This window comes from Hoplias malabaricus, chromosome 1 (genome assembly GCF_029633855.1).
Source record: "Hoplias malabaricus isolate fHopMal1 chromosome 1, fHopMal1.hap1, whole genome shotgun sequence".
NCBI classification, from domain to species: Eukaryota; Metazoa; Chordata; class Actinopteri; order Characiformes; family Erythrinidae; genus Hoplias; species Hoplias malabaricus.
Window position 1 is genome coordinate 15,877,690 of NC_089800.1, and position 26,496 is coordinate 15,904,185.

General features: G+C 39.3%; 2 protein-coding genes across 4 annotated transcripts in view; one reads left to right on the top strand and one right to left on the bottom strand.

Annotated features, from left to right (window-relative positions):
* Positions 1 to 5,368, bottom strand: part of rttn (rotatin) — a 53,666-nt gene extending 48,298 nt beyond the window's left edge. For 2 of the 3 annotated variants that reach the window (XM_066644754.1, XM_066645018.1), the window contains exons 1-3: positions 5,209 to 5,355; positions 3,130 to 3,317; positions 1,222 to 1,393 (exon numbers count right to left, since the gene is read on the bottom strand). In XM_066644754.1, coding sequence (XP_066500851.1) covers positions 1,222 to 1,393; positions 3,130 to 3,317; positions 5,209 to 5,239 — 391 coding nt within the window. In that variant the 5' untranslated portion in view covers positions 5,240 to 5,355. Of the gene's footprint in view, positions 1 to 1,221; positions 1,394 to 3,129; positions 3,318 to 5,208 lie in introns of all 3 variants that reach the window. The other variant, XM_066643958.1, reaches the window with a different exon arrangement.
* Positions 5,369 to 10,495: 5,127 nt separating this feature from the next.
* LOC136668144 (suppressor of cytokine signaling 6) lies at positions 10,496 to 17,241 on the top strand. The gene is made up of 2 exons (XM_066645884.1): positions 10,496 to 10,821; positions 11,762 to 17,241. The coding sequence occupies exon 2, from the start codon at positions 11,833 to 11,835 to the stop codon at positions 13,396 to 13,398; it is 1,566 nt and encodes a 521-aa protein (XP_066501981.1). The 5' UTR covers positions 10,496 to 10,821; positions 11,762 to 11,832; the 3' UTR covers positions 13,399 to 17,241.
* Positions 17,242 to 26,496: the final 9,255 nt, after the last annotated feature.

Genomic DNA, 26,496 nt, shown 5'->3' on the forward strand with positions numbered 1-26,496 from the left:
ACAACTTCCAGGCTTCTTTAAATATTCAAGGATGAACGATAACAGAGGTGTTGTGGTTGCTGGGAAGAAGAGAGTAAGCTGGGCCCTATGGACTGGTATAGGATATTTTATATTTTATACTGTGCATAATTACAGTTGGCTCAGAAAGCACAGATCAAACACTATTCATCTATTATATATATATTATATTATTAATTATAATATATATTATATATAATAATCATTATTATTGTTATTGTAAACAATGCAACAACAACAAATCAATTTTAACAGCAACAAATAAACACTAGTGTTTTTTTGTTACGTAAAATTGTAATTCAAAATGTAAACATTCTCCCACTTTTTAGTCATTTTATGGAGACTTTTGTGTCACAATTGTCATTTTACTCAACAGAAAATAACTTACAAATAAAGTAGTGTGGCCCTGCGAAGGGCGACACGATGCTGAACGCGATCCTGAACTGGATAAGCACTTACAGATAACAAATGAATGAATGAATGAATAAAGTAGTGTGAAAATGGCGAATTTACTGATCAGTGCATTCGTTATGAGCTCCTTCAGGAAAAAACGCTGCAGAAGCATGTGATGGATTTGTTCTGTTCTTGGGGATAATACTGTGTCCAAAAGTATATGTAAGTTTTGGTTTAGACCAGGGGTGTCAAACCAAATCCACGGAGGGCCGTGTGGGTGCAGGAGTTCTTTTCAACCACGCAAAAGCCCCACACTACTGAAAGTCAAGATCTATTGATTATATCCAATGATTAAAAACAGGTGGAATGAGGTGTGGCTTCTGCGTGGTTGGAAAGAAAACCTGCACCCACACGGCCCTCCGTGGATTTGGTTTGACACCCCTGGTTTCAGTGTTAGCCATCGTGAACTTAGCGTATTAATTCTTCATTTTTAGGTTATTTTTGTTGGATAAAATGACAGTTGTCATTTTTAATACGACACAACTGTTACTATAAAATGCAGTAAATGTTTGAATTTTTAATTACAATTATACGTTACACTAAACAATTGTACTGAACTATGACAAAAAAATTTAATATATCTCTCTATTTGACACCTATTCGTACAACTAACAGTTCAGCCAACTTCCCAATATCTTTAAGTAATTTGAAAAAGCAGGTGTTGTTTAGTTTTGTTGCTAGGTCCTTTCTCTAACTAATCTTTTTAAGGAGTTTGTGTAAGTATTTTCCACTGAGTTCTGTTCTCGGTACCGTGCTGAGAGGCAGGAGTTAGTTGGAGGAGTTCAGAGCTGGGTGGAAGGTGGAGGAGCTGCTGAAGGATGTTCTGGATGATGTTCTGAAGCCGAGGCTCCACACTGAGACAGAGCTGCGTGAGAAAATCCTCTGCTCCAACGTCTCTCATCATCTCGGCTCCGGAGGGGTGCTTTAAAATAATCACACAAACAAATCTCACAGTGTCTGACAATATTATAATATCAGACAATATCACACACTCATCAGAACTTACAGCACAACAGGAGCAACAGAGACACGAGTGACATGCTTTTTTGATTTCAGAAAATAAGTGTGCAGCTCCTCTACAGAGATGGCATGAAATTTAATGCACAGTTACTGTGGGAAAACAAATATGTGACTTTTGCAAAATGTATAATATAGTAAATATATAACAATACATTTATTGTACACCTCATATTTCCCCCCTAAAATGTTAAACTAAACTAAACTAAAGTGCACAGAAAAAAGAGCTGAAACGATCAAGGGCACAGCTAATTTAAATATCAATATATCTTTTAAAAATCATAATACACTATGGGGTGGTTTCCCCACCAGGGATTAACCCTAGGCCTGGACAAAACAGTAGGGCAGGGACACTATACAGACACAGTGATATATCGTTTACATTTGCGATACGTTATCGACAAATCGTTGTCGTCAAATATCTATATATTTATTGAATATGCACTCTAAAATCCTCCAATTTGACTTACTAAAGTAAATGCTTTATTACTCCACTGACGCTGTGATGCATCATAGAGAATTGTCTTGTGATATACTGAGTATCGCAGATTCACAATGTTGTGATATCATGGTTATCATGGGCACTGTATTGTGTTAATGTTGTATATTGACATGTGCCCTGTATATATATATGCCCTGTGATTCCCACCAGCACTGAATTGTGATTTTCCATTGAAAGGAGGATATAGTCCAGGACTAGGCTTAATCCTTGTCTAGGAAACCAGCCCATACATCTACAGAAAATCATGAATTCAAATGGGGCTTTCTGCTTATGAGCTTAAGGTCCCCATGCCTAGTGCCTGTTAATTGAGAGATGGAGCTCCGTACAATGTTTTGAGATGAGTTGGAGCCATGTTTTTGATCCAGAACTAATCCTCCAACATCAGCACCTAACCTCAATGATGTTAATGTGTCTCAATGCCATGAAATCCTCACAACAATGTTCCTGTGACTGCAGTCCTGGATGCTGGACGAGAAGGTGAATCTCAAAATGTGTGCTACATCCCTGTTGAAAACATCTCCTCTGTCTCTCTCTCTCTTTTGCTCTAGGTCCTTTACTGTAATAAATCGGTCGAACTGACATTTAAAGGCTCTGACAGAAAAACCGGCAACCGGCAGAAGACTCAGGAAAAAGAAAAACAATGAGAGAACCCCAATGTTACTTTGTGAAGGCAGAGCATTTTAAAGGACATAAGAAATAATGCAGTCTCCAGTAAAGCACCTCTCTCTGAAACACATCCTTCTTCAGAAGAAGGAAAAATGTCCTTAAAGTGGGGGTGGGGAGGAGGGCACAGAGATTTAATGTGTGGGTATGGGGCTGGTGAAGGGGATAATAACGCAAGTGATTTGTCATAATACCATGGTAAAAGTGATTTTTCACTTTATTTTTTTATTTTTTGGTCCATCCTAAGTTGCATTTTCTTATCAATTACAATATTAAAAATAAATTGTAATAAGTTTCCTAATTAATGTTCAGAATATGTGAAAATTCCAGTTAAAATTTGCATTTTAATAATACAATTTACCACAAAACAAAGCAAGTTCATTAGCGCTATAACACATTAAAGGTATGTACTAAAATGCACTGTAATTGACTTGAATTTGGTTGTAATTTAAGAGTAATTCTGTGTGTTGTTGTACCGTGGACAGAGTCCTGAGCAGCTCCAGAACCTCCTCCTGCATCGGGACCTCTGGGAAATTAAACCACTCGAGCAGGTTGATGAAGAGCATCCTCTCTTGGACAAGATCCGGAAGAGAGAGAAGTGCATGGTCCAGCTTCAAGTAGAGGTTTTTTAATGCACGAACTCGTATCTCCACTAAAGAGTGTCCTGTAGAATATAAAATGACAGCGACAGGAACTTTACAATTACCAACACTACAAGATACTCTCAGTGAGTGTATGTTGATTTTTGGGTTGAAGGATTCAGGTAGAATAAATTATTGTGATGTTTCTGATCAATTTTGTGATTGTGGGGTTGTGGTCAGGTCACAGCACAGTACCTGGATGCCTCTGATTGGTCGAAGTCTGTCACAGAAGCTAAATATCTGTGTTTAAAGCCTGTTAAGATGAATTTTCTCTTGGCGAATTCAAAATAAACAAACACTCTTCATCTTTAAGCCATAGTTGTGTGATAATTAAAGACCTGTCCCATAAATAATTGCTAAATATGATATTATTGTTATTTTAAGACCATTTTATGCCACTGATATGAAGATAATATATTAGGACAAGCCCTGGGAAGGACTGGCTCCCCCTCTAGGTTGTGGTCCTGCCTTGTGCCCAATGATTCCGGGTAGACTTCGGACCCACCGCGAGCCTGAACTGGATAAGGGCTTACAGACTATGAATGAATGTATATTAGGACAATAATACAATTGCACCCCTCTAAAGGGCAAATTACTTTTAGCAAAAAATTATTTATTAAACAATTCAGACAAAGGAAATTGAGTATAGAATATGTATAAATTAAACATAAATAAAATAAAAATCTATGGTTTTAAACAAATCCGTATAATGGCTCCAGAACAGGACACCAGAGAACACAATGAGCAACAATGAGGTCAGCAAGAATGATTCAAGCAATGACAATATGTATATATTAGTAAGTCAATAACATAAATATTGTGACTGTTATTGTGGCAATTCCTCTGAGTGATATGAACTGCTTTTATCACTGATGTTTGAGCATCAAATTACAAGTTCTATGAGTTCAAATGTGTTTTATGCTGTTAATACTGAATACTCCTTTCTTTATTACATTTTATCATGATAGCATAAATATTTTATTGAGATTACAGATTATATAATTCATTACCAAAACATAAACATTTTATTAAGATAAATCATTATTTCATTATCACAATATTCACTGAGTTTTAGCAATAAACAGATTTTTTTTTTGATAATACAAACTGTTAAATCCATTATCACGACGTAACAAACGTTGTTAACGTTGAATTAATTACTGCACGAAATACAAAGTGACAAAGAGGGGACTTTGAAGTATGTAGCATAAGTAAGTACACTACAAATATAGAACACAAGTACGATCCTTCACAAGTGCATTAGAACACAGCCTATACCTCAGTAACGGTTAGTCAGTGTAGCTAAGCAACCACCGCACACGTAAAGGCGTTTCTTAAACATAATTTAATTTACATTAAAAATAACAGATATCTCCATCCATGAACCTAAATATCACTAAATAAAAAGCTTGAGTTTATACTAACTTAGTACTGAATAACAAAGTAACTTTTTCCGAGTCTATAACTTTTTAAAACTTTATTTAAGCCGCTTTATGTCAGCCAACTCTTCATTTTGGCTTTTTCGACACTCTATATTCTTAAAATAATAACAAGTGCAATACATACACCATGCGCTTTAAGTTTTTCCCTCTTTATTGACTGCTTCTTTTAGGAGTTGTCATTTCCACCTTAAGTAGTGCTGCTGTTCTACGGTATCCTGTGACACCTAGACGTCACTACTGCACCATTTAAGGTGGAACGGAAAGTTCATGAAAGAAGTTCGATTTAGGTTCGTAAACTCATAATTTGAGCATACTCAATAAATGAATACTCTCACAAATAGATTTAAACATCTGTACCACATCTCGGTACCTGAACTCGTGGCGTTTATGGATTAAACAACAAAGTGGAAAAAAACAAAGTGACGTTAGTAATCGAAGTAGCCTTTATTAAATGAAACAAAGCGCATCTTACCTGTCTTTTTAATAAGAGAGGATAATTCCATGGTCTTCTTGAGTGTCGTGAAAAAGATTGTTTAGATTTAAGTAGCATAAATTAAGACATATTCCTGAAAATATGTAACATTGTTTAAAGTGCACCTGCGAAACGTTTCGGATGGTTTTCAACTCCCGCGCCTTTCTAGTCACAGAGCAGAGCAGCGTTCAACACTATTCGGAATTGGTGTTAAACAAGGTTTTTCACTATTTTTAAGTTTGTAAAAACATTAAAAGTATTTCTGAATACATTTATTTGTGTTTGGAGGACAAAATACAATGTTAGTGATGGGCAAATTTACAAAGTAATATACAAATAAAGAGGTAGGTATTTATATTACAATACAATACTAATATGTTAAAATCTTAAAAATATATAAACATTTCGTTAATGAATTCATATACTTTTGGGTTGTAATATATGGATTTAAATATCTCATTGCCAAAAAACATCTTTTAAACTCATGTGCATCAAACTTTTTATTTCTGATATTTACCTGGAATTTGGATTTTGAAAAAAACAAAAAATCAACTACAGTGGCACAACTTAAAATACCATTTAATAATAGTTTTGTCCATTTGAAAAAAAAAAAATCTAACAAAACAACTAATCCCCAGTGTAATAGAAGGACCTTTATAGTTCCTGAGAACAGAGTTGTACTGCCCCGCCGCCCAGTGTTGGGCTTTATACCCCTCTGGTGGTCTCTGAGCACTGAGCATGCTGACCTTAGACTCCTGTCGCTGCAGTGCGTCCTGTTTTGGTACATAAGTTATACACAGTGTGTGTGTGTGTGTACATCAAATGCCTCATTAGAAGGGGTTTGTTGATACAGTTGAACGTGTAGATGAAAAGGATGTGTTCAAAATGATTTAATTTTCAGTGTAATATCTCCTTTCGCAGCTTTGGCATTTGCTCTGTAAATGTATCCGTGTCTGAAATGGCTCTGTCCATCGCAGCGTCAATATCAGTGTCTGAGTGTTTACACACAGGAGTCTTCTCCTCATCGGAGATCAATACTGAGATCAGACACGGCTTTATTCGCTACATGCTGAAATAATTCAACCGACCCAGACTGTCAGAGTCACAGGAGTAATCTCTGATCAAACATCAGATTTTTCTGTCTGTACGCCACACACAGCTGGAGCTGATGCTTATTTGGTGATGTTTTCAGACCTGGGATCATAAAACATCGAGATGTTCAGAGATTTATAAGAGAAAATATTACAAATAATGACAATTAATATGTGATTTCTTGTAAACAGACCAAGCACTGACACGAACAGATAACAGTGAATCAAATATAAATCACAGTTTAAAGGGAACTCCACCAGTTTCCTGGAATTCTCTCCATAAATCTTAGATGCACTGATAAGCGCAGAGACTGAGTTTTTCTGGTCTTAGAGAAGCTGCCATCGTCACAATAGTGTACATCATTCACACACTCACTCAGTCACTCACATACTCACTCAGTCATACACACACCTGGATAATAATCCACTCACTCTTACACCAGTCAACAGATTCACACACACACTTTAACGACCAACATGGGTGTTTAAATTGTGGGAGGAAAGCGGAGCACCCGTAGGAAACCCACACAGACACAAGGAGAACACACCACACTCCTCACAGACAGTCACCCGGAGGAAACCCACTCAGACACAGGGAGAACACACCACACTCCTCACAGACAGTCACCCGGAGGAAACCCACACAGACACAGGGAGAACACACCACACTCCTCACAGTCACCCGGAGGAATCCCACGCAGGCACAGGGAGAACACACCACACTCCTCACAGACAGTCACCTGGAGGAAACCCACTCAGACACAGGGAGGAAACCCACTGAGACACAGGGAGAACACACCACACTCCTCACAGACAGTCACCCGGAGGAAATCCACGAAGACACAGGGAGAACACACCACACTCCCTAACACAGTGATCCATGACATGTGTGTGTGTGAGTGTGAGTGTGTGTGATGCTCTGTCCATTAAGATTCTGGATGCACAACCCTGAATAGGATAAAGTAGATAAATAGTAAATAGAGAATATGAATTAATTTATTAATTTTTTAAAAAAGTATAATAAATAAATATATTACACAATACAGATGTGATAAATATATATATTAAAAATACACCAAAAAAGAGTTTTCACAGATAGTAACCAGCCCGAGTGCTGTGACCCCTGTGCTGTTTGGTCTGAAGTGTGCACTCGTTCCCAGGCGTCGGACTCTAAGTCTGAGTCTGAGTCTGATGCGTGAGTCTGTCTCTGTGTGAAGTCTGATTTAATCAGGGTTTTATGACAGATCTCTCATTCCTCTCACTGAGACACAGGAAGTGGACAGCGGTGATGTGTCCGAGCTTCATTTTCTCTCATCACCAGCAGGCTCCTCTCACCAGGACTCCATCACCAACTCAACCCCTTCCCCTGTCTCTCTCCATCTCTCATTTTCGTTCAGGTTTCTGTTGCTTTTCTGTCCATATTACAGTTCTGTAGACTCCCATCACACCGGTGCTAAAACACTTAAAAGATCACCCCTGAAGCTGGTAGTGGTGATTTTTATTTTATTGTCTTTATCTTACAGCACATACAGAAACACCATCAGAGGCTTGACATGTAAAAAGCACTTCATTTAGGTTGCCAGATCCACATATACAAAGGAGAAGAAAGAGAAAATAAAAAACCCCATATAATTAATGCATAATTCTCAGAAAACAAATAAAAACAAATATGGTCAATAACAAAATAATACATAAGTAATATGACAGATGAAGACACTACAATTTTCTTTCCCTTTCACTCAATCCTTATATCTCTGTCCAACTCCCTTTCTCTACCTTTGGCTTTCTTTCTTTCTTTCTTTCACCTCATCATTCTCTTATTGTCTCTCTCTGTATTCTATCCTTTACCTTTCTCTTTTTCTATCTTTCTGCCAGTGTCAGCCTAGGACACTCTCTTTTTTTCTCTCTCTTTTCCCCCCTTTGTCTTTGGTAGTCTTTCAGTCTCTTTCAGTCCTAGTCTCTTCTTCTCCTTCCCTTTAAAAATAATGTCCATCCACTTTTAAGTTCATCCACAAAATACACTTTTTTTCAACACAACAACATGCTGAATGTCTTTCAGTTTCTTTACTTTATTCAGAACACATCCATGTCCACTTCATTTAGTGTTTCTGAAATTAGTAAGAATTAAATAACAAACAAATAAAATAAATTAAAGGTGAACATTAAATAGACCTAGTGAATTAGTGGAGATCTCCGTCTCTCTCCCTCTCCTTTTCTTTCATTCTTTCTCTTTTACCGCAGAGTCTCATGGACACCTGAAGGGCTCTGGCTTGAAGAGAGTCAAGAGACCTATAGGGGTACTGAGGCTCTCTCACTCACTCCCATCTCGTGCTCTTGCTCTCCCTTCTCCCTGTGTCTCATGTCACACTTTCTCCTTCAGTCTCTCTTTCTCTCTGTATTTCTCCTTTACCTCTTTCTTTTTTCCCCACTCTCCCATCTCTATCTCTTATTGCAGTGTGACTGCGGGGGTAAAGGTGAAGAAGGGAAGTGTTCAATAAATGATTTCAGATTTTTTTTTTTCTGAGAAACAAAAGCCACAGAAATGAGTCGAGAAAGTGAGAGCAACAGAGAGAGGAGAGGGAGAGGACCCCCACTCTGCTGATGGACTGTAATACACTCTTCCGCTCCACTGAAAGTGTTGAGGAGATTAAGGTGGGCACTCGGGACCCCTGACCCCCTCACCCCCCCCAGCGTAGAACAGTCAGACTGAAGCACTGAATCAATGTGAGAGATGCTGCAGACGTATTGAGCAAATCTCTTCTGCCTCATTCAGCTCTTGCATGAGAAAAAAACATAAGTAGTAACACACACAGTGAATGGGGCCCAGTGTAGAGCCCTGTGGAACACCATATAAAATACATTTTTTACAGCATGCCCCTCAATGTGTGAAAAGTAAAGTGAGTAGAATATATTTTTGTCATTTTTTATTTATCTTAATTTCACCTAAAGTTCCAGATGTTGCCAGGACATCAGCTGGAAGTCCCCTTCTGGATTTGTATATGGAATATTAATCATCATTGAAGCTCAGACTTTATTGACACAGAAGAGAAAAGGCTGGAGGCTTTAAGTTTTAAGGCATCTGATTTAAGGTGGTATTCCTGACTGTGGGTGACATTTAAAATCCTGCAGCGATAATGTCACTTGGCCGTACTGTTTCACCACAGAAACTCAGTTTGTTCTTCTCAGCTTGTGCCAAGCCTTGATTAAAGAACATTTAATGCTTGGGTCAATGTGCTCCTACTCCTCTGACACTGCTGCACAGAAGGCTGTAAACGGCAGATATGAAATTAATTATACTGTTATTTCAGTGCAATGATATATACGTGAATAATAGTTTTGTAACAATAATTAGAGATCTTGATAAATAAAATTAACCTGCTATAACTGCAAAGTGGATATAAAGAATATGTGTTAAACCATGTCCTTTTAGGGCTTCCGTTCCAAGTCATTATATTACCATGGCAATAACAGTCTTAATAATATCAACATTAACATTGGCTCATGGCCAGGGAAGACAAATCACAAACACCATACTTAAATAAATATTGATGTGTACTCTTTCATTAAATAAACACACAAATAATACACTAAATTTATAGCATTTATATGATGTAGTAAAGCATTTGACAAATAAGAATATGTATACTATGACATACCTATTTACACAGCTCTGTATATAAGTCTGTAAATGGTTCTGTGTTTATAATTTGTATTTCTATTTTTATCTTTTTTTCTCCTGTCCCTGAGAGCTCCAAAGCTTCACTGTTTAACTACAATGACAAAATTTATCTTATAGTGCTTTTTATATATATCTTATTTTACTACGACTATTATGTTTGTATTACTATTTTGTATTATGTTTGTACTATTATGTTTGTATTTCATCTTTATTTTAAATTAATTTAAAATGATTTGATAAATATTTAGTGATAGTTGTTATAACACATTAATAATATATTAATTGCTGCTCAGCAGGAAAGTTTAAAAAATTAGAATCAAAACAGATATATACACACATATATAATTTTTTAATATAAGTGTGAAACATTAAGTGTGGTGTATAAACTGAATTGTAAGTTTATTGAAATTGAATGTGCTTTTTTCCTTTTTTTTAATTTTTTTTTTTTGCTGCAACAGGCGACAAAGGAAGAGAAAACAGGAGGAAAGCAGAGAGAAAAGAAGAGAGAAACGAGGGGAGAAACTTAGCAAGAAAAGGAGAGGAATAAGGCTTTAGACAGACGACTTAGAATGAACTACGGATCGAAATGATTACAGAGACTCCATTTTTCTGCACGAAATGGACCCATATATGTCATGAAATGTTGAAAATAGTTTATTATTTCACTAGGAACTGAGGCTAATGTTTGCTAACGTAGCTAAGTTAGCCTGCTAGTTAGCTCTATAGTTTCTTCACGTACTATTGGAAATATTAGGAGTTCGTGTATGTGGCGAAAACGTAGTTAAACAGGGTGGTTATTAATATCTGAAAAAAATAAGATAAAAAAGCTGAAGCGCTTCAGGAGTAAGTATTGGTTTACTAACTGTGGGTAGCTGCTGGTTAGCACGTCAGCTAACTGTCTCTTTGGCTTTGTCAGTGTACTAAAATGTTACATTTTTCTCTTTTATTCGTGTCTGAATCGCGATTAGAGACATTAATAATGAGAATCGTTTGTTTTGTGAGAGAAAATGTTACAAATTAAACCTACAACATAAAAACAAGCTAAACACGAGGCCTGCTATTAACTAGTGGTGCTAATTATCTTTGCTAGCTTAACGTTTAGCTGATTTATTAAATACGTAAATACGCTGTTTGTGGTTATTAAAAATACATCTCTTAACCTTAATCTCAGTATTTCGTGCGTTAGGAATTAGCTATAAGTTACAAGACAGAAACGTTTATAGTTACTTTGCTATTGTTCGTGTTAAAGAAGGGTAGCTTAGCTACTAGGTCTAGTCTGGTTTAGTTCACAAAGCAGATGATTAATAAAGGCCAGAATAGTTTGACTGATTTATTTTAAACTGTAAGTCGAAAGCTACCTGGAAAACGGTTCTGCTGTCATTAGAACAAAGTCTTGTCCCAAAGTGAAATACTAAACTGTCCAAACTTTGTTAATGAAATTAGTCTTTTGTACATAGTTTTGGGAAATTTGAGCATTATGCGGCGTAAATAATATTTTTAAAACAATAATGAAAATTAAGATGTAACGGGCACAAGGTTTTATTTTTTAAATTATAATATGCAATCTCTTTGTGCCAATACAATTCTGTTTTCTTTTTATGTTTGTTTGTTTATGTTAAAATTAAACAAAGTAAGTTACATTAATGAAGATTGGACATATCTGCTGCATGTTTAAATGTTTTTATCTTGTTTCCATATACTAAGAACTAAGAAATCTAATTTAACTCACCTGGGCACAACTAATCAGCTTTTATTTATTTATTTTTTTTGTCGTCCTCCTCAGATAACAAGTGCTGTGTTGTGATTGGCGTCTCCCGCTCACATGGAAGGTGTTTGTGGTTAGTGAACATCAGGATGAAGAAGATCAGCCTTAAGACGTTCAGGAAACCATTCAATATGAAGGGCAAAGATGACGGAGACTTCATGATGCTCCAGAAATCGTCGTTGGCCTCAGAGTTCTCAAAGGATGACTCACTTTTTGGAGGCTGCTATGCCAAAGATTTGGCATGCGATCTCCATGGAGAAGAGGCGAGGAATCACAAAAGCGAGAGGAGATCCAAGAGCGAGAGTCTGATGGGCACCTTAAAGAGGAGGCTCTCCACAAAGCAGAAAGCCAAGGGTAAAGTAGGGTCCACCTCGGTGGGCTCTGGAGACGACGATGACAACTTTTCGTCCTCTTCTGTCCCAATAAGCTTCAGTGAAGTCAAAGCCCAGCGGCCCTTGAGGTCCTCCTCCCTCAGGAGCCACCACTACAGCCCCTCACCTTGGCCCCTAAGGCCCGTGGCCCCAAAGGAAGCTTGTATAAAGATGGAGGTGAAGGTAAAAGCCATGGTTCACACTCCCAGCCCAAGCCCCTCCATGAACGGCATCAGGAAAGAGTTCCACGACATTCAGCTCGAAGGGCTTTTCGATGATCCGAAAAACTTAGAGCCTCAAAACGGCGATTTGCATCTGAACATCGAGGAACACGTGCCTGTCGTCATCGGACTCGCGCCTCAGGACTACATCCAGTACACCATGCCTTTAGATGAGGGAATGTACCCAGACTCTTCTCACTCCTTCTGTTTGGATGCCTCCACCCCCATGGAGGTGGACACCCACTCGCTGAATGTGGACCAAGGCCAGGACGAGCTCCTGTCCTCGGACATGCTCATGGATCAATCTGTGAGCGGGATTCTCCTTGGGAATCCAGGACTAGACCTCCAGAGTTCGAGAGGGGACGCGCCTTCCCTGTCACCATCCTTTTCACCCTTTTCTAGCAGAGAACTTCAAATTCCGATGCCAAGAACATATTCCAGTTTTGGTGGCGATTTGCAAGTGGCAGAGAGGGTGAGGCATCACCTCAATTTCGATCCGAACTCAGCTCCTGGTGTGAGCAGGGTTTACGACTCAGTCCAGAGCAGCGGCCCCATGGTTGTAACAAGCCTCACGGAGGAGCTGAAGAAATTAGCCAAGCAGGGTTGGTACTGGGGACCTATAACTCGATGGGAAGCAGAGGAAAAGCTGCTTGATCTTCTGGACGGATCTTTTTTGGTCCGGGACAGCTCTGACGATCGCTATCTTCTCAGTCTGAGCTTTCGATCACAGGGAAAGACTCTCCACACGAGAATCGAACACTCGAACGGTAGGTTCAGCTTTTACGAGCAGCCGGACGTAGAAGGTCACACCTCCATTGTGGACCTGATCGAACACTCGATAAAAGACTCAGAAAATGGCGCCTTTTGTTACTCCAGATCCCGTCTCCCGGGCTCGGCCACATACCCAGTCCGATTGACCAATCCCGTGTCTCGGTTCATGCAGGTTCGCTCGCTGCAGTATTTGTGCCGCTTTGTGATCCGGCAGTACACTCGCATTGACCTGATCCAGAAACTGCCTTTACCAAACAAAATGAAAGACTACCTGCAGGAGAAGCACTACTGAACCGGGAGAAAGACACAGTAGTCACTTGCACTTTTGGGTTAAAGTGAGTTAAAAGTCGTTAAAAAGGTTTACAAAACATTTGTGAATTTCTTTTTCCTCGTGGGTTATTTTCCTTTCTTCTTGTGTCCAAAGCTTTCACATTCATTCTTAATTGTTTCATCTTTGCTGCGGATTCATGCTAAATTTGTTGTTGCTCAGATTCAGGTTTTGATTTTAAAAAGGTGCATTCTGATTTGGATTAAAAGGGCTGAGGAATATTATGCTTTTACAGAGGAAAACTCTTTAAACCCAGTCAATATCTGTAACATTGTCTGTAGACACATCAATATTAGATAATGATACTTATTTCTAGAAGTTAGTATCGATTTTATACAGTCTCATTTTGACAGGATTATGAGAAATGGCGCCTGAAAAAAGCCAAATTATTATGCTATTAGAAATACACATATAACTTACAAATAAGTTACATAACTTTATAATTGTTCTCAAAAAAAGTCAAATAAAATTTTTGACTGGATTTAAGGGGAATTCACTGGCAACGATATCATTTAAGGCAAAGGGGAACCTGCCTTGTAAATCAGACATGACTGAAAAACTTTAACAACATCGCTCTAATAGATCTGGAAGACTCCATAAAAATTACAAGCATTGTAGAAGATATGTGAATTTATAATGAAGTGGTTGAAGTTGAGCTCCCCTTGAAGGAAGAGGAATTTTTTATATTTCTCTAAATCTACAAAGCATCATTTTGTTTTGTACATTTTTTAAAAAGCATGCTACAGCCATTCTGTGGAAAGATGTCAGTCAGCTCTGGACATTTTTTCACAGGACGTGTTATTCTTGGTACGTTTCTGCGTTATCATGTTAATTAATTATGTGTTAAGGGCTTGACAAAGAATATGTAAAATTATCATTTCAAATGAAATGAATTTGGCTCTTAAATAAGGTGCTTCACAACAGCTTTTCAAACTGATACTTGACAAAAGTCTATGTACGTTTTGTATTATTACAGATAGTATAATTAGATGCCATTTATTATTAGATTAACTGTCCAAATCAGACATTTTATAAAAGGTACACAATAAAAATGTACTTAACAGACCAAGCAGAGGCTTTTAAAGATTCTTCTTCAAGTTCTTGGAAATTGCTAAACTCAGAAGCCTAAAAACACATTAGTAAACAATTAAAAATTATTGAACGTTTATCTGAATACACTGTTTCTGCAGACGTTTGGGGACACCTCTGAGATGAAGGGTATTAATTAAGATTGTGTTCCTTTTCAGTGCATTAACAGCCTCTACGCTTCTGCAAAAAGGCTTTACGTATTGGAACATTGCTGTGAATATTTGATGGCATTCAGACAGAAATATTAGCAAGGTGAGGTACTGATTAGTCCTGGGACTCCAGAGATGGACAGCTGCACCAGAGTGTATACACAACTAAACCATCCTTGTGATATCTAAAGCCACTCATTATAAAGAGCTGTCTGTAAATATTTGGACACAGAGTGCAGTTTTAGCCACTCCTCTGTGTTGTAAGAATAACCTTCATCTCTCCAGAACTGCAGTAACTATTTTTGCCCTCGTTTTCACGTCCTAGTTTATTGCTTTCCTGTCATCCTCCTGTCATTATCCTTCAGTAAAGCCAAGAACAGATGCTAGTCATTCCCCTTCCATCATAAAAAGGTGACTTCATCTTCTGCTACTTCTTCTTCTTGGTTCTATTTGCTTTCAGACAACTTTAGGTCTAGCAATAATAAAAGTGATGTTATATCTTCAACGGCAGCTAAGCACAAGCTGATATCTTCTCCCTGGAAGTGAATGGCAGCCCTCCAGATTGTATTTGGAGGTGAATTTAGACTTCAAACCAATTTTTTCAGAACATTTGGGCATAAACAAGTCTGCGCCAATGCTCAGGTTCTTTATTGCATCCATTAAATTTTTTCCACATCTTTGCAACAACAAATTAAGTGTAAATGCTGCTTTGTAAGAGAGAGGATGCATTCTGGTGTGTTTAAAACCTAACCCACGTTTTGAGAACGCTGTTTTTTGAGTGTTTTTGAAAATGCCAAGGATTTTTGTTTTCTTTTTGTGAAGAAATACTGGCTTTTTTTGGCTGATTGCTGTTTGTACCTGTGACTTTGTGCTATAAACAGTATTTCATTGAATTGTTTAACCACCTGACGATCAATACACAAACCTTTTTTTTTACTTTAAACACCCAAACATATCAGATTAAAATGATTTAAGACCTATTTGCTTGGTCTTCGATTGGGATAGAGGCACAATAAAGAGAATTTAAAAATGTGGCTGTTTACAGCAACACCTTTCCAACAAAAGCATAGAGCACAGTTTTATAGTTACACTAATCAGCCATAACATTAAAGCCATCTCCTTGCTCCTATATTCACTGTCCACTCTGTCAGCTTCACTGACCACTGGTCACTCTAGTTCTACGTTTACAGACTGTGGTACAGCTGTTGTTCTGCAAGTGTTTGCCCAATTTCCCGTTCTTCAATAGTCAGGAACCCCACAGAGCAAGTGTGATGAGGTGGTGGATCATTCTCAGTGCTGCACTGACATTGACGTGGTGCTGGTGGTGGCGGTGTTAGTGTGTATGGTGCTGGTACGAATAGATCAGACATTGTCAAAAAGTGAGTGTTGAAAACAAGGGTGTGGTTTTAAATTTATGGCTGATTGTTGTATATTCTACCTAATGTGACCGACTGAGTAAATGTAACCAAAACACTCTTAGAAATATGTCTTGAGCTGTGCTTGGACAGGATTCTCACAGTGAACAACACTGGTTGGATAGAAACGAACATATTTTCATACTGTCCTCCAGTTATGGTCGCGCAAAAGTTTGGGTGCGTCTGGTTTTATGCGACATGCTGAATTCCTAAGTGAAAATAAGCCAAATCATATTTGACAGGTCAATATATTTTTTGTTTTTTAAATCTGAGTTTAAACTTTGGGAAAACAAAATATAACATGAATGTGCCATAACTTCTGCACAGACCAATTTTTTGTTTCTTTCCCTTCGATATGTTACAATCCACAAATAAGCATTAACTGCTTAAAAATGTGCAGAAGTAAAGGTTGTGTTCATTTATTTTCACTCAAAATTCACAAAAAAAATATTTTGACCAGTGGTGCTCAAACATTTGCATACAGCTGTGTACCTTGCAGCTCTAGACTCAAGTTAATCTTAAAACAGGCCTGAATATGAACTAAACACACTCTTATGGTGCAAAATACACTGCAGACTACTTTGTACTTTGGTTCTAGTTGGTTTTAAGTGGTCCTCTGTTCTCATCATGGTTTAAACTAAAGTATCTCCCAAAGTAGCCTTTCAAGAGCAGGAAAACAAAAATAATTCCACAGATTTCACCCAAAAAATCTGAATAGTTAAGATGTAATCAGTGATGAAGGGTGGTGTGGTTCTAGAGACATTTCAGGAGTCAGAGCAGAGGACAGTGGAGGGGAATGGAACCAGACGTGGGAGACAGTTGATGTCTGAACGTAGTTTGGAGAAAGTTGTGGTGTTTAATCCCAGATGTGAAGGACACTGTGGAGAGGAAATAAAATGTTTCATGTGCATACTGAACACAGACGCCTGGTTCCATTCACCAACACTAAAAAGAACTCAACCCTTTCACATTTAAACAACACCCTCCATCACGTTGCTTACATCTTACACAGAATTAAGCGGAAATCAGTGGAATTTACATTTGCCTTTCAGTGTAAATCAGTGTAATGGTATTATTTTTGATCATTTCTATTTGTCCACACCATGTAAAGGGCAGCTGCTGTTTTTCGAACAGTGTAAAGTTAAATTAAAATTTTAATCTGATGTCAGTGTCCTCGTTTATTGGTCAGACTCTTCATACATTCTTAAAACTTCAAGAAAAGGCAGGTTACAGCTTAAATTAATAGCGCACAGGAGTCCAAAGTTTCTAAGGGAATTTGTCTTAGATATATAGGCTCCCACAAAAACCAACAACATGATACTCCGAAAATTTGAATGGATAGTGAGCTCAGAAACACGTACTTGTGAATACAGACATACATTACAGAATCTCACTGAAGTGAAAGAGAGATTCACTCATTCTGTATTGGACTGTTTCATTTAAAAGGTATGAATATGTTCTCGTTAGAGGACAGAGATTTGAGGAAAATATCTTACTGTTAATATCCTGATCAATAATGTGGTTTACATTTTTATTATTTTATATAATATTTTAAGCTCCAGTTCTGTCATATAAAATAATAATGCTCAAAATGTTAAGGTTATACTGCATTAAAATTATTTACTAATCTACTTTACAAAGGATAACGAGAGAAAATAAAGGACAAAATGGGAAATTGGGCTGAATAGGAAAAAACTACCAAATTGTGACATGTTTTCTATAAATCGGTTTCACAATCAGTGATCTTCTGTCTGTAGGGGAATGTGTCTTTCCACAGGCAGAACATTTTGTTTCTAACACTTTCACAACACAACTTATAAATAATAAATAAAATAATACTTTTCCAGTACTATATATATATATATATATATATATATATATATATATATATATATATATATAATGTAAAAGCATTTTGGACCATAAACTGTTAGCCTCATGCTAATGCCTTAGTACATTTAGATACAGTCAAATTATGAGTACAAATATGTAAAAAGTCTATTTTATATAGTTTCAAAACAACACCACTTCAGTCCCCCTCCCCACTGATGTCAGTAAATATGAATTACAAAAGGGGTAGCCTCAGGAGCAAAAAAACATCTAACCTAGTGTTCCTTTATGGCAGCGTTTCTCAAAGAGTGGGGCATGTAGGTACTGCAGGTGGGGTACAAGGAATCTACGGATATGAGCACTTGTTTATTAACAACTTTCTGTTTTGCCAATAAAGATTACTCCGTAAAAAGCACCCACTCACAATGAATTCATTAATAGCCCTTAACCAGTCTAAAAGAACATTAGATCGGAGACCTGAAGTATGTAGCTTGCCTGGAACCAAAATATGCTTTTATTCGCAAACTTTTATTTTGAAAATGTGCTACAGAGATTAACGCGTTTTGGCAGCGAGTCAGACACAGGATCTGACTACGACGGAGTTTTAGGCCCACAGCGTTAAAAAAAAAAACAAGATTCCGAGATTAAAGTCAGAATCCTGAGAAAAAACTCTGAATAATTCTGAGAAAAAAACTGAATAATTCGCTGCGTATAATGGAGCAGACACAGTGTAACTGTGGAATGCCGAGTTTTGCTTAAGTCAAGCTATGGTATAGATTTCAGGAATAAGCCCTCAGTTCTCTTCCACATCAGGACCACAGTGTGATTAGTGTTTAAAACCTGAATTGGTGCACGAACCCGTGGCATGTAGTTTCACGATACAATTAATGATCACGAAAATGATGGATCCAGAGCGAGCAGAACTCCAGCGCCCACGAGGCTCCATCGCGTTACGGCTCGGACTCGCACAAAAAACTAAAGCCTTATGCATGAATTATTTATTAAACGCATTCACAGACATGACGCAGCCCCTGACTGAGATGCATAAGGCTTTAGTTTTTTGTGCGAGTCCGAGCCGTAACACGATGGAGCCTCGTGGGCGCCAGAGTTCTGCTTGGGACCAACATGGGTGTTTAAATTGTGAGAGGAAAGCGGAGCACCCAGAGGAAACCCACACAGACACAGGGAGAACACACCACACAGATAATCACCTGGAGGAAACCCACACAGACACAGGGAGAACACACCACACTCCTCACAGATAGTCACCCGGAGGAAACCCACACAGACACAGAGAGAACACACCACACTCCTCACAGATAGTCACCCGGAGGAAACCCACACAGACACAGGGAGAACACACCACACTCCTCACAGACAGTCACCCGGAGCTTGACTCAAACCCACAACCTCCAGGTCCCTGGAGCTGTGTGACGGCGACACTACCTGCTGCTCTACCGTGCCACACTAGAGATGGAAGTTGATGTTACTTAAGTAAATTAGAAAATTGTAAACTTGCATGTGTATTTATGACCATTTTTTTTGCCTCCTCTGAATGATCTCCAGTCACACCCACATCCTCCAGGCTGCAGTCTTTAAGTATCGTGATGTTATATTTGAAGCGAATCGCCCAGCCTTATTTCTAACTAGTTCTAATGTTCTGGAGTGTCTCAGAAAGTCTCCCTCTGGTGTTCCGGAAGGTTCAGGCCTTTCTGCATCAGAATGCAGCAGCAGGTTTAGTTAAGTTTATCCTGACAGCGCGGCTGAGGCTTGGAAAAGTACCCGACAACAAATATTTACTGTGTGTTTTGGACGCGTGTTGATTTATTTATCCGTTCGTATCGCAGGGTGGTGCTGAGCCTGTCACACTCGCTCTGCTCCTTTATGTCACGTCAGCTCTAGTGCGTTGGAGCCTCAACTTTCTCTGCGTTAGAAGAGTGTGTTAAAGTTTGTCCCGAGACGTGGGGATTACCCAGCAGGCCGAGGGAGAGCCGGCTGTGTGTTGTGAAGTGTCAAACCGACGAGAGTTTGCTCAGCGGCAGTCTGCCAGCTCTGTCCACTCTATATTTACTCTCATCTCTCGCTCACTTTCAGTCGCAGGAGTTTGGAAACAACAACTTAAAAACAATCAGTGGAACTGTTCAGAAAGTTTCATCATTGTTATTGTTATTATTAATATGATGTAAATCATTGGTAAGCACTGAACCGTCACCAGTTCCAGGCTTGCACCAGGCTCTCTGGAAAACTGATTATTGGAAAATGGGATGAGAATTAATAATTATAAATTTGGAGAAGATGCACCTGTATAGTATCTCCAGAGCAACACACGACAACAAAGCACACTGTCTTTCATCCAACTTCCTACACAGACCCTTGTGGCAATTGGAAGCACAAGGGAGGTGTTTCTAATAAAGTGGCCTTTTAAAGCAACAGTAAGTAGTATTTATACCTTACAATCACAGCTTCAAAATCACTGTGCTGTAATGAGGAGAGCAGAGCCTCTGTTATTGCTTCTCCACACTCAGCACTGCAGAAACTGCACTATGTAACTTTCAGAGGAGTGTAGTAAACCACACCTCGCTCCACCCCCCCCTTGATTTCAGAGCAGTGCAGTAAATGTAAATTACACTCTTTTAACTGTAGAGGGAGCTCAGGGGCAAATATACCACATGTTACCTTTAATAAAGTGGCCATTGTTTTTAAGCACAAGAGGGTGTTTCTAATAAATTGGCCACTTTGTTTAACTATAAAGGAGTGTTTCTAATAAAGTGGCCAGTATATTTAAATACAAGGGTGGTGTTTCTAATAAAGTGGCCCAGTGTAAAATATAGGCCTTGTTTTTTTTTTTAGTATTTTAGAAAATTCAGAATAAATCTGTTTACTCTTGTGTTTTGGAAAAAGAGGAGACAACAACAAACACAAATAAAAACCTCCAGCGCAACTTTATTAGTTACTGTGTCAGCGAGGAAAGCGATTCATAAATTCAGGGAGTAATTTGTCGGATTCAGTTAGCTAGAAATTTGCCACTGTATTTGTTTTTGACTTAAGGTCTCTGTGGAGCTCCATTGATCAAACGTCTCACTCTCCTCATATTTATGGCTCCGTCTCGCCATCTGGAGCTCGGCGTGAAGCTCCATTTGTCTCCGGCGAGCGGCGGACGATGAAGACAACTCGAATTAGCCGCAGAATCTACAGTACGTCTCTGAAACAGCAGCCGTACGTGCGCCGGTCGCATAATGATGAGCCTCGCCGCCTCCAGACGTCCTTTCATCTCCAGAATTAAAGTTTCTTTTGGGGATGAAAGTCTCGGGTCTGGAGCCTCAGCGGCTGGTCACCAATGGAACCGCGGGCCATCGGGTCGGTCACTTATCAAACTCAATTAAACACAAAGCCCCGAAGGTCAGAGTCAAGGTCACGGTCGGTGTTTCGGAGGCAGGTGCTGGCTGTTGTTTGGGCTGAATACAGCATCACATCTGGAATACCAAGCATCACATCTGGAATACTGAGTGTTGTATCAGTGTGTTTAAGTCCACTGTCCTCTCGTTTTCTCCCTTTCTTCTGACCCAGGTGTGTGTGTGTGTGTGTTGTGGTGAATGTGGACGCAGGATTTTGTCTTTTGAGAGATTTGTTAAATGATATTTTCTGCAGTTATCTCCTGTAAGATTTGAGTGGGTGGGGCTAAATCTGGCTCAGTGAGAAATCTGGAACTGAGAGAGAGAGAGAGAGAGAGAGAGAGAGAGAGAGAGAGAGAGAGAGAGAGAGACAGAAAAAGAAAGGTTAAAAAGAGGGAATAAGAATGGGGAGAAGAGAGTGAGTGCTAGAGAGAGGGAGAGAGAGAGAGATTGAAAGTTAGAAAGAATAAGAATGAGAAAGACAGAGGGAGCGTGAGAGAGGGGGATGTAAAGACAGAATAAGAATGTGTGTGTGTGTGTGTGTGTGAGAGAGAGAGAGAGAGAGAGAGAGAGAGAGAGAGAGAGTGAGTCTCCTGTGTGCAGTGTGGCCCTGTGTCCAGGGCGAGCAGGAAGTGAACAAGTGAACAGGACACAGACGGAGACTCTGGACACGTCTCAACACAAACACATGGTGTGAGTGTGTGTGAGAGAGAAACTGTACAGGTGCGAGTGTGTGGCTGTGAGTGACTGGATGAGTGTGTGTGTGTGTTCATATGAATGTGTGAAACTGTCGACGCTTGTGAATGTGTGAGTGACTGGGTGAGTGTGTGAAAATGCCCACGTGTGTGTGTGTGTTCGTATGAATGTGTGAAATTGTTGAGGGTTGTGAATGTGTGAGTGACTGGATGAGTGTGTGAAAATGCCCATGTGTGTGTGTGTGTGTGTTCGTATGAATGTGAGCAACTGTCGACGGTTGTGAATGTGTGAGTGACTGTGTGTGAGTGTGTGTTCTGTCTTCACACCTGAACATGATGAAGCTGTTATTACAGAAAATGAATGAATGAAAAAAAAAGCTAATGATCCAACACCAGCCCCTGACCTCACTAAATTTAACACAGCTGAATGCCACCAAATCCTCACAGCAATGTTTTGACCTCTGCCATTAATTTTTCCCCGAAGAGAGGTACACACTCCTGATTAACCCCTTCATTTCTGAGGTTTTTAATGGACCCCACACACAGCAGATTCACATGGCTATTAGAGGCCTGTGGTCAGTTGTGTGTGTGTTTCTGGCCCTGGACGAGTGATGGGTTTAGCACGGCTCTGTGATTGAAGGAGCAGATAATTGGGCAGTTTCTCCGCAGCAGGAGCTGAGGATCAGCTCGGGATTAAAAGCCTAAACCGGAGAGGAAAGGAAACTCGTGCCCGTCTGATGAGGAAATACAAACTAATACTTTAATGTTTACGCAAAGGTCCAACTCACAGCTGGACTCGGAGCCTGAGACACAGCAGGAAATCTCTGTCCGTGTCCGACTGACCTCAGCACCTCGCAGGATGCTTATTTATTTCCATGGGGAGCTGGTGTAATGTCATTTTACACATAGACCACAGTAACGTTTACAGTGAAATCACACTGGATGTGAAGTCTTGGTAAAAATAACAGAGATATGAGTGGCTAATTGATACACCCACTGCCCTCACACATTGGACCAGACACAGCAGAGCTACTGGAGTTTAGACTGTTCTTCTGAGAACAGCCCAAACACCAAAACTATCCAGCCCTAGTCCGTCCTAACAGATAATGGGCGAGAAGGCGGTTAAAAACATAACTAATCTTTTACGGAGATTACAATAAAAGACCAGAGTCGGATACACATTCATTACACGTCTGTAGCTGCCACTGTGCACAAAACCTACTTATAGCTACCGGAAACTTCTCTCCTCTGACCCTTTAGGTCATTTTGTGGATTTTAGTGTTGCGCCTCATTCAGCAGCTAAGCTTATCCTCGTTTTTGAATGTTGTACTTCACTAAAGCCTCCTCCACCTCCTCCATTCTCCAGAAATCCTGTAAAAACTTTGTTACCCCAGGATATGACGGAGTATTCCCCCACATGTCAATTTGCACAGGATCAGTAACTATATTTACCTGGGGTTAGTTTTACAGTAGGTAAAACATTCAGGAATCGTTCACATATTCATTCCGTTCCCGTACTAGCAGGCTTCATAAAAGTTTTTTTTTCCTGAGGCTGTTATCCTGATGAACACTATTCAGACACTAAATAAACATTGCACATAATCACAATGTTATATCACAACTGCACTTTATGTAAATAATGTTATATATTGCACTTCTGGTTAGATGCTAACTACATTTCATTGCCCATGTACTTGTACTCTGCACAATGACAATAAAGTTGGATCTAATCTAATCTAATCTAACATACAGCACATTCTCTTAATAATGGTAACCAAACGTCTTCGTTTTCCCGGACATGTCCTCCCTGAGAAAAATGCGCTGGATTTCTCAGCAGTGTAAAATCTCAGGGAGTTCACAGTGATTTCATGTCAGGGTTTGACTCAGTTGACACCTTTTTTTTCTGCCAATTTATACAGCTTTAAACATGTCTGCTTAGCCCCGCCTTCTTACTGCTGCTATTGGTGGACTACCTGCATCTATATCAGCTATTGGTCCAAATGCTTCCCACCACAGCTGACTGACCACAGCCGAAAACGTCTCAATGCTGATGACTGATGAGATTTAGCTGGAATCTGTCAAAAATATTTGTCAGAAGTGTTTTTTTTTTTTTTAATTATTATTAATTTTGCTGTAATCAATGCAAATGTAAATAAATACAAATCAGATTGAACTTACCTGACTGTTGAAAATGTTATGGAAAAACATGGTAAATGTAACATTTTGCTGTTTTATTTATTTATTTTTAAGTTATTAGTTTAAATGAAAGCAGACGATTTAGGCGGAGGCTGTTAAGGCTGTTTATACACACACACACACACACACACACACACACAGAGATAACAAACACCACGATCCTATTTAGGACTATCACACTTAAAAAAAAAAAAAAAAGTTCCTCAAAGGCTCTTTAAAGGAAGTGGTTCTATAGAGAACCCTGGACACTGGAAGAGCCTTTTGCATTATTAAAGGGTCCTTTGCAGCATGAAGGGTTTCCTCAGATTGATGGAGAATGTGCTAAAGATGGTTCTATACAGCATCTTTATTAAAAGGGATCCTCTGCTGTAACAAGCTTGACATCGTAACTATAAAAGCACCTTTTTTGGTGCCGTACAGAGCCCTTCTCTAAAACGTGCTGTATAGAACCATCTACAGCACATTCTCCATCAGTCTGAGGATCCCCTTCATGATGCAAAGAACCCTTTAATAATGCAAAAGGCTTCTATATAGAACCATTACAATTGAATAAATAACCCTTGTAGGACCATCATTTTCAAGGATGTACTTGAAGCCCCCCAGCCACAGCATCCTGACCACGATGGACCCCTGTGTGTCCCCAGTGTCTCTTTTTTAAAAAAACAGAATACGCTCACCCTGCATTAATGCTCTTCAGTTCAGAGGGAATGTGTAGGAAGAGTCTTTTCAAATTCTGTAGGGTTTGTAGCATGGAGAAGATCCAAAATCTGGTGTGAATTGGATGCTGAATTGGTTTTCTGGTTCTGACAGAACCCCCCCTACACACACACACTCTTACACTTGGTAAGGGTCTCTGTGTGTGTGTGTGTGTGTGGTGGGATTTGAGGCTTTATTATCCTCTCAGTAGAGCAGTTTGACAGCGCTCTGTCAGCTCTACATGGCTGTGGCTTTATCAGTTCAGAGACTGAGGTTTAATGAGGGCTGAAGTCTCTGTGTCATTTCAGCGTCACCTTCAGAACCCAGAAGGAGCACAGGACAGACGCTGCGCTGACGGCCACATCTCAAATCGCAGGCTACTGCACTAAATAAGGTTCAGAATAGTAGCGCACCATTAGTCGTGCAAAAAAGTGTTTGTGTTTGGTGTTCAGCTGAGAGTCGTCAGAGGAAGACAGGCCTTTTACACACACTGTTGTGTATGTGATCCACAATCCAAACAACAACATCATATTAACATCAACATAAAATTATTAACAGGGAATTCATCCGCCCTTTGTTTCCATCACTGTTTCCCACTCCCCAAAAATGCACTCTCAAAAATAAATCTGCTGCACAGGTACATTATTGTCACTAAAGGTACAAACAGTGTAGTGTATCTTTAAAGGTACAGCAGTGGTGTTAGAGTCCAGTTGTGTTCCCTAAAGTTTCATTACATTCTCTTCTCCAGAAGGAGAGGGAGATATTTGTAATCATTCATTATACAATTGTGGAGAATAAAAGAACATAATATTAGTTCTGGAGATGAAACAGCGCGTATGAAATCAACACAATTTTAATTATGGAGCATGATTGTACCATATTCTGTATTAATTATAGATTTTAAAGGTACTGTACATGAACCCCTGAGGGTAGCGTCACAGTGAGAGTTTTTCTGAGAGTCCTCTGTGCAGTGGTTTATGGTCAGTGCAGCTGTTTTGGATCTGGATGAATTTAGCGCAGATCTTGAGACATTTTTACACTTTTCAAAATGAGTTTGGGCCCAAAACTCTTCAGTAAGTGGTGCAAGTGCCACCAAAGCGACAGGGAAGTCAGACAGAGCTAAAAATACGGAGGAATATGGGCTGAGACTCTAAAAACGAGGAACAAACTGATATATGAAGTAGCATTATACATTAAACAGAGAAAACCTCAGCGTGCCTCTGCCGACTCTCTTCTGAGGATCGATCCTAAGAAAAGAAAAGAAAAGATCCCTTTGTTTTTATCGTTTTTGAAACTGATTCAGATCCATTTCTCTGGCTCCACTGAAGAGCAGTTTTCCCTGGATTAGTGCGGGTGGCTAATGGAGCTACTTATGCAGCATCTGCACGTAAAGAAGTCCTTTTTTCATGCATTATTCATCCTTTTTTTCCTGCACGGTTCTGGAGTCCCGGCGTCTCGCGGCCTGTAATTCACTTCTCACAATTGTTTCCAGTTTGTAAATAATGTAAACAGCGCTGGGATGAGGCCGGCAGCCAGGAGCCGATGCAATAATCATGAAGTGTGGGAGCAGGAGCGAAATAATTCTGTTTGAGGACGAGGC